Source organism: Beta vulgaris, chromosome 6 (assembly GCF_026745355.1).
Source record: "Beta vulgaris subsp. vulgaris cultivar EL10 chromosome 6, EL10.2, whole genome shotgun sequence".
In the NCBI taxonomy this organism is placed as follows: Eukaryota; Viridiplantae; Streptophyta; class Magnoliopsida; order Caryophyllales; family Amaranthaceae; genus Beta; species Beta vulgaris.
In genome coordinates, this window is record NC_079207.1 from 61381849 (window position 1) to 61397164 (window position 15316).

General features: G+C 33.7%; 1 protein-coding gene across 1 annotated transcript; it reads right to left on the reverse strand.

Annotated features, from left to right (window-relative positions):
* Window positions 1-6147: 6147 nt before the first annotated feature.
* LOC104897343 (polygalacturonase-like) lies at window positions 6148-12259 on the reverse strand. Its single transcript, XM_010684202.3, has 4 exons — window positions 11632-12259; window positions 9632-9921; window positions 6870-7098; window positions 6148-6366 (listed from the first exon to the last, which is right to left on the reverse strand). Exons 1-4 carry the CDS (start codon window positions 12100-12102, stop codon window positions 6148-6150), a joined length of 1209 nt encoding a protein of 402 aa, XP_010682504.2. The 5' UTR covers window positions 12103-12259.
* Between the last annotated feature and the right edge of the window lie 3057 nt (window positions 12260-15316).

Here is a 15316-nt window from a genome sequence, read left to right on the forward strand (position 1 = left end):
CGATCAAGAATGTTCTTCCCAAACTATATCAGAATGATAGACTTCCTCATCAATAGCTGCTTGATTCAGCAAATACAAGGGGGTTGTGCTGTATTATTCGATCTGGTTCATTGTAGTTTCTTCGAAGACAAATTTGATTTAGTCTTGTTTAATTGTATCTTGTTTTACTTTAATACCTATTGTAGATGTCGTTTGGCCTTCAATTAATGAAATTTCTCTTTCAAAAAAAAAAAAAGATTGATAATACTTAGAAATAATATTTATAAGCACATTAATAAATAAGAATAAGTAATAAAATTGCATCTCTAACTAATTTTTTTGTCAAAACTCTAAACAACCCCATGAACCATGATAAAAGGAGAGAGAAATAATGCATTCCTTTTTCTCTCTCTTTAATTCTTAGCTATTCTTCCAATTCCCAAACTCATCTATCAATTTCACGCAATTCTTTTTCCCCTCTCTATTTAATTGAAATAATGCAGTCGTCACTTTTTCTCTCCTTTTCATCATCTACGTCACTTTTCCCTAAATCAAACCACACACTCGATTCTCATTTTAAGCTAAACCTCTAAATCTCAATCTCTGCTTTTGTGGACTTTGAGGAGAAGCATTGAGTTTCTCAGTGAGTTCTAGCCGAGTTCAGCTCTCGAGTTGCCGAGTTCACTCTCATGAGACCTTCGTTTATGATATTGTCATCATTGGAGCTGGCTTTGGCTATCATGGCGATGCTTTTCATATCGTCTATAAGGTATTTTTGAATATTGAGTTGATGGGCTTAAATTCGATTATGCGCATAAATTTTTTATTTTTATATATCGGTTGAAGTATTTTTTTTCTCAAATTCTTTTTAATATTTAGGCACAAAAACATGTCGTGTTGAAGTATTTTGTCTCAATTTTTTTATAACTTTGGCACAAATTTGATGATGTTTTTGACGAAAATTTGATTTTTTTCCGATCATTTATGATGTAACTCTAATTAAAATTTCATCTATATTTGAATGAATATTTTAACTAAACTGTAATTTGAGTTTGACTTTTTTTAAAAAAAAATTCCAACACAGCACATGTTCGTAAAATTTACTGTAATTTGAGTTTAAATTTACTCGAACATAGTACATATTTTTAAGATTTATTAAACAAAAAACATTATACATACTTTTATTTTCAATACCAAATTGAGTACCTAATTAACAGTAAAGTATCCGCAAATTTGAGAATGTCGTATTTGAAAATGTCGTGAAGAAGAGAACTGGATTTTTTTAGTTTGAAGTTTGTGTTATAGAAAAATTTATTTATATTTGAATTTAAGTTGTCTCTTTAATGAGAATGTCATGTATTTTTTTTATTGTATGTGGTATTAATGTGTAGTAAATTCTTGAATCTTATTTTATTGGCAAGTTTATGTGATTGAAAATTATATGAGTTAATTGAATTTAATAGAGATTTGATTTTTTTTTTTTTTTGGCAAGTTTATGCATGGAATTGGTTTTAATTAACTGTTAAAGATTGTATTTGGAAATTTGAAATGAAATATTTATGTTGTGAATGGGCAATTAAGTGAAATACTAAGGGGCCACCAATGCTCCCCCTTGATTTATATAATAGAGATATTGTGACAAGAAAAAGAAAAACGCAAGCTTTAAACCCTAATGGTCTGTTCTTCCCAGCTTATTTTCAGTTCAGTTCAGCTCAGTTCATCAGTTCAGTTCAGTTCAGCCAGTTCAGTTCAGCTCAGTTCAGTTCAGTTCAGCTTATCTCCATAGCCCTTAGGGCTAAGGATAAGCATTAAATACACTTCTTAAAATGGAAATAGTTTAAGAATTCAAGACAAAATTACACATCATTTGAGGTAATAAATGCTTGATTCAAGTTTTTATTTCCATTTTAAGTTTCTTATACGTAGCCCTAAGGGCTATGTATATCATTTCCCATTAAGTAATTATTTTTTTATAACTATCATTTAAAAATATCCAAAAATACTGTTATTATTATTCATTATTAATTATTTATTAATACTATTTATCATTATAATAATTATTTAATATTCATATTATTATTGTTTAAATATTAATTATATATTTATTACATTCAGTCTAATTCAATTCAATTCAATTCAATTCAATTCAGTTCAGTTCAGCTCAATTCAGTTCAGTTCAGCTCAGGTCAGTTCAGTTGTTTTATGCCGAAGAGAACATGCCCTAATTCATATTTCACAAAAGCTTACAAAGTGTAGGTATTTCTATCAAAAAATTTGGTACATATGTACTTCATATCTCAACTTTTTATTTATTTATTTCCGTAGTAGTAAAATTATCTTAAGTTTTTTGGTGAGTTAAACTAATTGATGTTATGCTCACCTCCCCAAGAAGAATTGAGATCCCGTAAAAAAAAAAAAAAATAAATAAATAAAAAATAAAGAGAGATGAATTGAGATGAAAGATTATTCACATGTTGGCTTCAACTCTCGCTCCGAAAAGGTAAGTAACCAACAGTCCAGCATACCTTTCTCCGAATTTATTTGCTGTGTGCGACACAAAAGACACAAAAAATCAAGTACTTTGATACTATTTCCTTCATTCCATAATATAGTGCTTGCATTTCTCTTTGGATGTCCCAAAATATTATGCCTATTTCTTTTTTATCATTTTGTTGGACTAAATTATTCTTCATTTCTACATAAAACTTTTCAAAATACCCCTACTTTCTTTTAAAATATGTGGCCCTATTTATTGTTTTACACCATTCCAAGGTATATTTATTGCTCTTTCATTTTATTTTAAAAGAAAAAGAAGAAAAAAACTAGTTCCAAGACATAAATACCCAATAAACATTTACTTAAATATATATATTTTTGTGAAATCCTAAAACTCTTTCCATTTAATTCCTTAATTCTTGTGAAAAATGAGAAGTGACCACTATATATTATGGGACGGAAGGAGTACTATATACGTAATTATGTTGAATAGCTAAAAATACTTTTGAATATTTGTAGTTTAATGTAATTTTAGTTTGTATCATTGAAATATAATATAGTAGATATATTTTATTTAAACAGTGAAAATATAAAAAATAATATAATATATTTCGAATAATTGACTAGTTATAAATTTCGCCTTAAATAAAATAGTGGAAAATATGTCATTTGTATTTTTTTTCCTAAAAACAAAGACATGCGCCTAGTTTAGATGCCTAGTCCTTTGGTCAGGCGTATAAAATAGACGCTTAATTCACTAGTCAAGCGTCTACGTTAGACGCCTAACCAATTGATCCGACGCCTAAGTTAGACGCCTAACCAATTGATCCGGCGCCTAAGTTAGACGCCTGACCAATGGATTAGACGTCTGTTTTAGGTGCTTATTTTTGTATTATTTTATGGTTGGATTTGTTAGTGTCTAATTTTGATATATGATATATTAAATAATTGAAAATATATCTAAATGATAGATGATACGCGTATGCTTATTAATAGGTTCCATACTCGAGCAATGATGGAGACAGGGTTAATTATCATAGTAGATTTAGGATAAATGAAGAATTTGGTACAGTTGAAGAGGTGGTGGAATATCTTAACGAAATGCAATTTCCATAGAGTTTGAAATAGTTAGAGAGTCGTATAAGAAGAATATTTTAGGTCCCCGCAGGTGTTATGTGAAATGTTCTCGGAGGACGAGATGCAAGGGGAATAAGATAGACCCGAGAAATGTGAAAGGACCTAATATGTCGACAAAGTATTGTATATGTCCATTTCGAAATAATTTGGTTTTGGACTCCCAGTAGTCTGTGATGATTCCCGACATTGAATATGAATTTCACAACTAGACTTTCGTAGGAGGGCCATATGCAGACTAGTGGACTCGATGATGATGATGTTATGTGGATGGTTCGACAAATGACTGATGCTGAGACGACATTGGAAACATACAAGTTGTTTTAACTGAGGCATACCCACATCTTCACGAAACGATCAAGCATATTTACAATGAGAAGTATTTTTACAAGATGGAAAGGCATGAAGAGTGGACTTCAGCTCATCATTTTCTACACCTTGCTAGGCTGAAAAATCACGTGTCATGGACGTTACTAGACGATGAGAGTGTTATTACTCATGCATTCATGGCTCATCCTCTTGGTACAAACGCACTTCGTACATAACCTTGGGTAGTTTGCATCAATTCAACATATAAGACGAATCAATATGGTATGCCTTTCGTTGAGCTGGTGGGTGTGGCACCGATAAATTTGAACTTGCTCATCGGTTATGCCATAGTAAAGGATGAGACTGTAGAGAGTTACCGTTGGGTGTTGGAGTATCATGTAATCTACTTGACTATCATGTGAGCCCGCATGTCATATTTACAGATCGTGAGTTGGGTTTGGTTAAGCCCATTTATGTAGTTTTTCCATATTATGCCCACTTTCTTTGTACATGGCATATTAACTGAGATGTGGAGGCACGAGTTACCGGTTGTTGTGGATTGAAGTCATTTGGAGAGCGTTTTCGTGTTTGTTATTGATGGAAAGTGCTAAATGCAAACACAAAGGATGAATATGAACTTGCATTGGCAGACTTGAAAAGTGCTTGGGCGTGGAAGTAACCCTTTATTGATTATGTTGAGACAATGTTGTTGAATCCTCATAAGATCAAGTTTTTTAAAGTATGGACCAATGACATGATTTATTGTGGGAACACAACCATCTGGTAGAGAAGGCACATTCAGCTCTCAAAGCCTGACTACAAACTTCCACTACTTGTGCCTTTGATACATTGCAGTCACGTGTTAATTTGTTCATAAATAACAAATGAGATAGCTTAGAGAAATCTAAGTACAAAATTGGTAGGCAACATATGATCAAAAACGGTTTATTAGTTGGTAAAATATCGAAAGGTAGCCATAAAAACTTGAAGTCATACTTTTTGTCTTATTGGTAGCTTTTGTATATTTTTGGTGTACCAAATAAATTGTTAAATAAAGTTTGTAATAAGGTTTGTCTTCCTAAACAAGCTGGTGGGCTGGGGCTGAGGAATATTAGAATTTGGAACACAGCTGCAATGAGCAAATATGTATGGGCTATTGCAAGGAAGAAAGATAGTTTATGGTTGAAATGGGTGAATGAGGTCTATGTGCATAATGAAAACTGGTGGGAGTACAAAGCTCCAGGTAATAGTAGCTGGTATTGGAGGAAAGTTTGTGAGGTAAAAGACCACCTGAAGACAGTTATGAGTGAAGCCCAGATGAATGGAATGGGTTCATATTCTATCAGAAGAGTCTATCAGGAACTTTGTGGTGATATGGAGAGAATAGATTGGGATAAAGTTGTATGGAACAGAATTTCAGTTCCTAAACACAGATTCTTCATGTGGTTAACTATGAAGCAAAGAATGCAGACAACAGAGAGATTGTACAGAATTGGGGTGAGCAATGGTCCTCTTTGCTTAATATGTGGTCTGGAAGCTGAAAAGCAGGATCACCTTTTCTTCACTTGTTGCTATAGTAAGAAGATTCTGGTGATCATGAGAAATTGGATGCAGATGGAAGATGGTGGTATGACCATCTCTGAGTTACTCCTACAGATCAGAAACAGTAGATGCTCTCAATTACAGAAGAAGATAAAAGTATGTTGTGTTGGCAGCTTTAGTATACCAAATTTGGAGGTGAGAAATGAGGCACTGTGGGATCATAAGATTGCTCATGTAGATAAAACTGTACATATGATACAGAGAACAGTAATCGATAGAATCTACTGTAGCTTGCCTAGGAAAATGTCTAGAATAGATAAAGAATGGGTAAGGCAGAGATGTATGGAGGTCTGTAGATGAAGATGTATGGAAGTCTGTAGGTAGACTTCGGTTTCTGTAAATGATGAAGTTGAAATGGAATGAAACTTACTTATTGAGCAAAAAAAAAAAAAATTGTTAGATAAAGATTTACAAAACACCCAGCATCACAATAATATAATATAGCCCATATAAAGATATTTCTATCATATAATGTTGATTCCATTTCATTAATAGTAATTTTACATGGGACACAACAAACTCTACAACCCATAATAATATAATATGTCAAAATAAGAAAAGACTGTTAAATTATCATGTTTTTCTATTTTCAAATATGAAGCATAAATTATAATTCATTTCAAGCTCCTAAAAACATCTTTGAGGCCCAATTGAACCAGAGGTCGTTCCAACTACATTAACACATGATGATCGAGCTTCTTGAGTTTTGTAGGTGAGATTTATGTCGTTGAGCTCAATATTTGTGCAATGGTATTCTGAGCTGCAATCAAATTTTAAAGCAATTGGCGTAGCTGATGATCCGTGAATGTCTTGGTAGGTTACATCACTTATTCTTACTCCTGAAATCTATTCATAAAAATTTAAGCAACACCAAAGTTAGTACAAGTATAAGAGGGAACTATAAGATAGAGAAAACACGAAAATTAAGTAGGCAATAATGATAGTAATTAGATAATACTTTAAAAAAATATCTCATCCTAATGCTCGTAGTTTACCAGCTCTAAAATGGGTAGTGATGATTTTGAAAGTCTTTGAAGAAAATATGATATTTGAATGGGAACAACCATTATCATAAAGACATGAATATTACCAGGAATGACAACAAATAAAAACTGACGAATTATGAAAAAAATTATCCACTCACCACCACTATCTATTATGATTTTTAGGAATATTGTTAGATTCATATCGATACATATACTTTAAATTATCAATTTTTTAAATTTTTTACTTAAAAATAATTAAAAATATTTGTAAGTTAACATTCTTACCAATTTAAAAAAAAAAAAAGTGAAATTTATTTGTCTAAAATGTTCAAACAAGATAATGTTGTTTATTTGATTTCTAACCTTTCCAGGGCAATCCTTGTCGTCAGGACAGTAGTTTTGGTCGATTACAATGGGATTTTGAGCATTCACCATTGTAAGATGCTGGAAGAGAACATTTCTAACATATCCATTGCTTGGTCTTCCCCAAGACTTGATTCGTACTCCGTTCTCAGTGCCGGTAAAAGTAGCGGTCTTGAGTGTCACATTCACTACTCCAGGCTCATTGAACTCTTTTCCTAAGCTTCCAATGCTAAATTTGAATTTATTGAAATATGTTAGTATACCACATATGCCATGTCAAGTCTGATGCAAACACACAAAAAAGAAAAATGTTTGAATAACTTTTAGAGCCGTTAACCCTCTTAGACACATTAGAATAAAATATTGATATGTATGTAATAAATGTGGAGAGAAGAGATATAAAAATAATGTTTTAATGTATTCCTAACCAATAAAAATACAATAATAAGAGGGTTGGCAATCCTTAGAGTCACTCAATCAATGTATGTCCAAAAAAGAATACAAATTGAAGTCTGACGCAAACACAATTATGTTTTATCGTTTTTAGCAATATGGATTTTTTGTGGTTGTTAATTGTTATATGCATTTGAGAATTTGCTTTAATCACAAATATATCTTATGATATGTTAAATAAAACTTAAAACAGATCTATTTACATATTTTGATACTATTATATGAATCCCTAGAGAAGAGTGTCTTGTACTCTATCCATTTCTTTTTAGTTTACTAACTTCACTTTAAGTGATAATCAAACAGGAAATACAAAATTATGAGAAAGAAACTGAAAAGGTGGAGAGAGAAACTGAAAAGTGAGAGAGATAAACTAAAAAATGGCTTTGAAATACAAAAGTACTGAAGATTGTGCACGTTTCTCAATTGCACTTCTTTGACCTTAATTATCTTTTATTACATATTAGCAAAAAAAATTATAATAATTGAATATTAATAAGTACTCATTGACATGAATGAAACAAGACTCCGCATGACTACAATATTTCCTCATATATTGAGAAGAATTTAGAAGATTCTCTGTAATTATGAATGGTGCCAAGTTTCTAAGTGAAAAAGATAAAAGGCAAATAGGAAGTACCAATCATGCATTGCATAATTTACCGAGATATATATAAATTTCCCTTATTATCCCTAACTCGATCATGCATTGCATAATTTACCATTTAAGTTTAGAAATTTCACCAACTACCTTTTATTTTAAAGATATAAACTAATCTTGGCATGAGCGATACCCCAAATTATTTACCAAGCACTTGAGAGAAATGAGAAAAAAGAGTTAATATTGTTTGGATTGTGCTCAAAAAAATGATCTTCTAGATCCTTTTAAATTTTCTAAATATTAAATTATAATATGAATTATTCATCAATATAACGCTTGACTTCAAGAGAGTACATATATATAAATATATAATTACTACAAATAATATAATAGAAGCTTATTTTTAAAATTAAGGTTAATGTGTAAGAATATAATCGATGTAATTAAATGGTTTAATAGCGTTAATTACAGAGGTTATAATATTTGAAGAGCTCTTTTGCCTAATATAAGATGACTTAAAGGTACAATATGCTATTATTAGCATTAGTTTAATGAGTATTATTATATATATTTGTATTTAATTATTTAGATATAGAAATATATCTTGTTTTTTGAATTTTTATGTCCCCACAAACACCAACATGAGATTGTAGTGTAGTTAATTAGTGCATTTGTACCAATTAAATGAGAGGTTATATTTTGAGTTTAAAACACACATTATGATTGTTTAATATCTCTCATTTGATTGTGAAGGGAAGGGGAGGAGAGAGTGCTTGTGGCAACATGGCATGTTTTTTCATTGTATTTTAGATATACTTCCTCCATTTATTTTTGCATGTTACACTTTCAATATTCACGAATGACAATGCAAAAATTTAAGGACATATATCTCTAATTTTGTATATGTAAAAATTATATAAAGTACATATTAAGATGAATCTAACAAGATCCCGTATGACTATATTTTTATTCACGTATAAATCACAAACGATGGGAAACGTGAAATTAGTGAATAGGGTAAAATGTCAAAGTGTAAGATGTAAAAAAAAAAAAAAACGGAGTAAATATATAGATTCTTGCATTAGGTTTGATGTTTCTGGATACTTGACAACTGTCTATTTAGCTTTCTAACACTAATTTATACTCATCTTGGTGTTTGTGGGGTCGAAATATTAATCATTAGTTAACGATAATCGGTGGAAAAATTTACACCTCATTAAAGTTTATTATATATAATCAATATATTAGAACCCGAGTTCCTAAGTATATAACAACACTTGTGAATAAAATCACCTCTAAAAATGAATTTTCTTTTAATTTCAGGGGTATGAATTACTCCTTGCCATGCCAAATTTTAAGCTCAAAAAAATGAGTTAAAATCCAACTTAAAATAGTCTTTCCAACCAATCAAATTCAAAGAAAAAGTAAAATTTAGATGTATGCTTTCTTGGTCCTCAATTCTTGGAAGTATGTAGCTTGAAAATAGGGGGGGAAAGCATCATAATAAGCATATTATATACTTTTATATATTGTGTACATGTTAGGCTTAAGTCTTAACTTTGAAGTCCAAAGGATTAAGTTTAATGGAACTCCAAAATATATTAGTGTCTAATTTTTTGAACCCAAATGCAATGCAGAATTTCATGCCTATTCTTATTTATTTATTCTAGATCCAACTTATTCTTGATCTACACTGAAGATTAATACATACCTAACACCATGTCCAGGTCCACAAGCCATATTCTCAATCCATAAGTTATTAGTTCCAGCGCCAATTGAAACACAATCATCTCCTGTTGCAATATGAGAGTTCAAGATTGTCACTCCCGTTGATGATTGAACATGGATGCCATCCGTATTTGGACTTATACTAGAAGCCGATATCTGAACACCCTCCACTTTAACATTCTCACAACCATCAATTACAATATGGTACAATTGGCTGTTTAATGATGTTAATCCATTGATTGCAATGTTCCTCGAATTTGTGAACCGAAGTGTCTGCAAAAATATATAAACAATTGCATTTAGCTAATAATTAATCAGTCGTATTATGTAAAAGCTAATTAACTATAGAAAAACTTTGTCAATATTGACCATATATAATTTCTAATCCTAATTTAATTACTAATTAGTTTGAGCAACACAAGATTAATCTTAAGTAGTATCCCCTTAATCCCTTTTGTGATTATTCATGGTAGTTTTTTGTCCTATAGTTGTTCATATAATTAAAACTTTGACTTCTACTAGTCTTTAGATAAATATTATCTGTAATAATTATGATGTGCTACACATGCCCCTAAAGACTAAATATAAGCGTTAAATGTTAAGCCTAATAAATTAGTATTGATTTCAACATTCTCGACAAAATCTAATAATTATATTAGTAGATATATAATATTAATGTTTAGAGCATATTGATAGTAGAAAAAATTGAAAATCTAGATTTTTTTTAAAAAAAAAAAAAGTAATCTTACAAGACTTAACTGGATAGTACTCCCTCCGTCCTCTATTAGTTTACCCCTTTCTTTGGGGCACATTTGCAAAGTAATCTTACAAGACTTAACTGGATAGTACTAATTTGAACCTTAATATCTCTAATATTCAATAAGCAAAAATTACAAAAAGTTGATATTTGGATAATACACATTGAGACAAATCCAACAAGATCTCACATGACTATATTTTTCCTTAAATACAAATCACAAGAGATAGTCAAAGTCATGTATGTGAATAGTGTCAAAAGTCAAAAGGGTAAACTAATAAAAGACGGAGGGAGTATTATTTACCTGTTTGATTTTTTTTTTTTTTTTTGATCCATATGAGCCACGAAGGCGGTACAAAGTACAAAGAAGGGGAGGGGGGATTCGAACCTGTGACCTATCATTCACAGCACCTCAATCTTAACCATTAGGCCAAGACATCCTTGGTTATTATTTACCTGTTTGATTTGATGAAAACTTATGGTCAACTATTACTATGTAATAAAGATTTTCTGACGTGAATCACTTATTGAGAACGAACGGTTTGCATATGTTTTGACATTAGATATAGTTGGACAACTATTAAAAATTAATAATAAACGCTTTAAATCACAAAAAGAGTTTTCTTGTAAGAGATCGCCTATTTTTAAATTAAAATTAGGTAATGGTAAACCCAACATTAAAGACTAGGTTAATTTCTTTTGGTTACTAGTTTAATTCATGTAGTGACTAGTCTAAATACTACCTCCGTTCTTTTTTAGTTGCAACGTTTGACAAATTGCACTATTCATGTTCTCTTATTTGACCACATTTATTGATTTATATGTTAAACAAAATATAGTCATGTGGGGTCTTGTTTGATTCGTTTCGATGTAAGCTTTCATAATATCAAATTTTATAATTTTTACTTACATACAATTAGAGATAAAACAATTTGAAATTGTACATTGGCAAGCGTGAAAGTCAAAACGTTGCAACTAAATAAAAACAGAGGTAGTATATATTAAAATTAGACCGTCTCTTTAAATAATTTTTGCTACAAAAATAATGTAACAATGCCGCTTTAGCTTTACTATGACACCAAAAATAAAATGATAACTGATTTAATATTATTTAGCTTATTCTATAGTATGATTCTTAATTTATATTTTGTCCGGATTTGGGATTATAAAAAACGCAAGTCCTCAATCATTTAATAAAATATAGGGCAAACGATAACTTCACTTACGGTAGCTCCCAGGGGACACCTTCTTCCAGACCTCTTACAAGCCCACAAACCGGCGCCTTGGCCATCAAAGACACCGCCGAAAATAGAAACTCCGGCTACATCGTCAAAAGCGAACCATGTGCCGCCATTTCCGAGGACTCGAAAATCGGCAGGAGCCACCAAGGTGCCTCTTATTACAAAGCTTATAGCCTTGCTCTTACAATTTGTACCCTTAAATGTTAAGGCTAAGTTAACCAAGTACCTTCCTATTGGTACAATTATTGTAGAAGGGTTTTCTGACTTACATGCAATGTCCCATGCAGACGAAAATGCCCTTGACGAGTCCGTCTTCCCGTCGGCTTTTGCACCGAGACTTACCACATTAATGTTGTTTTCACTCTTAGCTGCTGTGAGTTGTTGGTTTAAGAGAAAAATCAAGGCCAAGAAAACAATAAGTAAAGAATTTGAGGATGATATTACTATCGTCTTCATTATATTTTTGCTATATATATTACTTTAAAAATCGTGTAACCTTCCTTAATTAATTTTAAGAAATAAAATGTGTATGATGTGATTATGTGAATGATTTAATGAACTGAGAAAGTGAAACTATTTGATCACAGAAAAAGTGGAAAAGTTAAAGGTAAGGAAGTATAGAAGTTGAGGATAGAAGATATGGAATAAAATTAAAATGCAGGGTATTTATAGGATTGGCATGCATGCTATAACGTGCAAGAAGTATTTGAAAAATACCACTTGAAAGAAAATCTTGTTACCCCCCTTCCCGATGCACCCTCGTATGATATTGTACCTTCTAATTTTTTTCACATGTATGATGTACCTCAGCTAATATTCTATAGTTATTAAAGAAATACTTCATTTGAAAGGGAATAATATTGATAATATCAAATTCCTAAATACAATGTTTAACATATCTAATAGATTGGTATTTGGTCATATACTTTCATATGTACGGTAGCATATTGATAAGAATATTTTTTTATGGAAAAATTGATTTAATCAGTCCCGACTATGGGTGTCCTGACAAAACAGTCCTAACTATCATTTTTTATCGTTCAGTCCCAACTTTGAAGGGTGTGTTACTATAGTAGTCCCAGTAGGTAAAAAACCTGCTATAGCAGGTATTTACCATTTTTTTAATTTTTTTTTTTCAATCTTCTTTCTCGCTCCTTCCTTTACTACTCCCTCCTCCTCTCCTTTGCCACCAGCCACCCCTACCCAGCCCGCCCCCCTGCCACCCCTCCCCAGCCACGCATCCCCAACCACCCCTCGCCAGCTACGCATCTCCAGCCACCCCTGCCCCGGAACCCCTTCCTTCCCCCTCCACTACCCTCCCCTTTCCCCTGCCCCAGTCAGCCCTCCCCCTACTACACATCCCCCTGCTCTGGAACCCTTCCCCTTCACTACCCTCCCCTTCCCCACCTCCTCTTTCCCCTCCCCTGCCCCCGGCATATATCCCCCAGCTTTCGAAACCCATCCCCTTCCCCCACCTCCCCTGCACTCGAAAGACTTCCCCCTACCCCTGAAGCAGCGGCTAAAGGAGAGAGAGTGACGCAAGCATGGTTTGCGCGACCCATTACTGGCAACCAACAGCAACCGCGCCGGTAGCATGGCCTTCACGGGCTTTAGGTTTCACGGGCTTCGGGTTTTTGGTGTGAGAGAGAGATTGCCATTGGGGTTTTGAAAGTAAACCTTTTTGCCTTCCAATTTTTCCATTGGAGGGATATGATGAAGGTCCTTGATGGTATAGAACATGCTCATATTGCTCAAGGAGGCTGAAGGAGACGAATAACCATACCAGGTAGTCTTGACACACTCACCTTTCTGGATTCGCTTGAAAAACCTCTCATTTAGTATGCGATCTAATGATGTAGTTAGGGCTTTAATTGGAAACTTGGGAGAAATATTTGATATTGAGGAAGATGCTTTAGGTTTTGGGCGCTTCAGGCGTGATAAAGTCATGCTAGATACCAGTATACTCTTACGTCATTATAGGAAGTTACGTGATAAGAACGGGGAGGAGTTTCAGATTGATTTTGCCTATGAACGATTACCCTTTTTTTGCCTGATATGTGGAATTATGGGACACTCAGAGAAGGACTGTCAGTATGTTGATGAAGAGGATAAATGTGAAAAGCTAGGTTGGAGCTTGGGGCTTAAAGCCACTCTAAGGAAAGGTAGATCCAAGGAGCTTGAGGAAGAAAATAAATTTAAGAATTGCAAGAAAGTTATTTTCGATTCTTCGGTTTGTTAGAAACAGGAGAATAATGGGTGCTCTTAAAAAATTCTAGTTAATAAATGCTCTAAGTCAATTGATCATGAGAATGCGCAGCGTGCTTTTCCCCCACCAGTAGTCCCTAATAAGGTGTCTCTCTTTAAAGCTCCCCCTGACACCTTGTCCAAGGAGTGTGTCGCTTTGTCCAACATGTGGACCCCCCCCCCCCACTTTTGTGATGTTTCTTTGCATTGTAACACTCATAACAATGGAAGTTTTATTTTTCCAAGTTTAAAGGAGAAAAAAATTTCGAAGTCTTGTGCTTGGAAACGCATGGCTTGTGGGCCTATGGTTGATAAAGGGTGGCTCAACAAATGGACCTTGACCCGTCTGATCATATGAATAAACGAAGTGTGGAGGTAGTGGGGGGGTAGTGTTGATGATGATGCTCTTAAGCGTCAAAAGTTGAATTCGTCTGCTGAAAATGCTCCTGATCATTTGGCGGTGGTTGGCTGCGACCAACCCCGCCGCTCATTAAGAATCTCTTATGTTGGAACTGCCGGGGGATGGGTAAACCTCGGTCAGTTCGCCAGCTCCGCAAGTGGAGTTATTTCTATGCCCCCGACATTGTGTTTAATTGATGTTGAAGCTTTAAAGAGTCGTTTCAGTTTTAACATGCTTTTGGTGTTGTTAGTCGGGGTAGAGTAGGTGGTCTGCGCTTATATTGAAAAGAGGAAGTGTTGTTTTCTCTTATTTCTTTTTCTAGCCATCACATTTGTGGCGATATCGACGATGCTGACAAACGTTGGAGATTTGTTGGCATTTACGGATGGGCAAGGGAGGAAGAAAAACGTCACACTTGGTCCCTTATTCGTCACTTATGCAACGATACTACTCGGCCTATTCTATTTGGTGGTGATTTTAATGAGATTTTGTGTTATGCTAAGAAAGAATGAGGAGTGGATAGGGTTCGTCGGGAAATGTCTAATTTTCGTGAAGCTATTGATGATCTCTCCCTTCGGGATCTTGGATACAAAGGCACGTGGCATACTTGGGAACGGGTCAACTCCCCCAACAACTTGCATTCGAGAGAGGCTTGACCGTTTCCTTGGCTCTCCCTTTTGGCTTGCTCACTATCTGAACACTATGGCTGAACACTCTCTTCGTTACAAATCCGACCACTCAACAATTATCATTAGGCCCAATCACTTTTCTAGGCCCATACGGAGACAAAAGCGGTTTCATTTTGAAACCATCTGGCTTTTGGATGATGCATGTGAAGGGATTGTGCGGTCAATTTGGTCTAGGTCTGCTGGGGAGCCCATGGGTGGGCTGGCTCTCGCATATAGGTGATGGGTTAAAGCTTTGGAGTGCAAATTCATTTATCTTCATTGGGAAGCAAATCGAAAAAGTGGAAAAGGAGCCAGTGTGCTCAACAGCAGCCTATTTCAGAGGCTATGTGTAACACTC

Bases quoted from the DNA above. Each gene is read 5' to 3' on its own strand.
- LOC104897343 (XM_010684202.3), bottom strand. From the start codon at position 12,102: ATGAAGACGATAGTAATATCATCCTCAAATTCTTTACTTATTGTTTTC. The intron at 9,922-11,631 runs GTAAGTGAAGTT...ATATTTTTGCAG, and splicing joins GGTGTCCCCTGGGAGCTACC to ACACTTCGGTTCACAAATTC. The intron at 6,367-6,869 runs GTTAGAAATCAA...TTTTATGAATAG, and splicing joins ACAAGGATTGCCCTGGAAAG to ATTTCAGGAGTAAGAATAAG.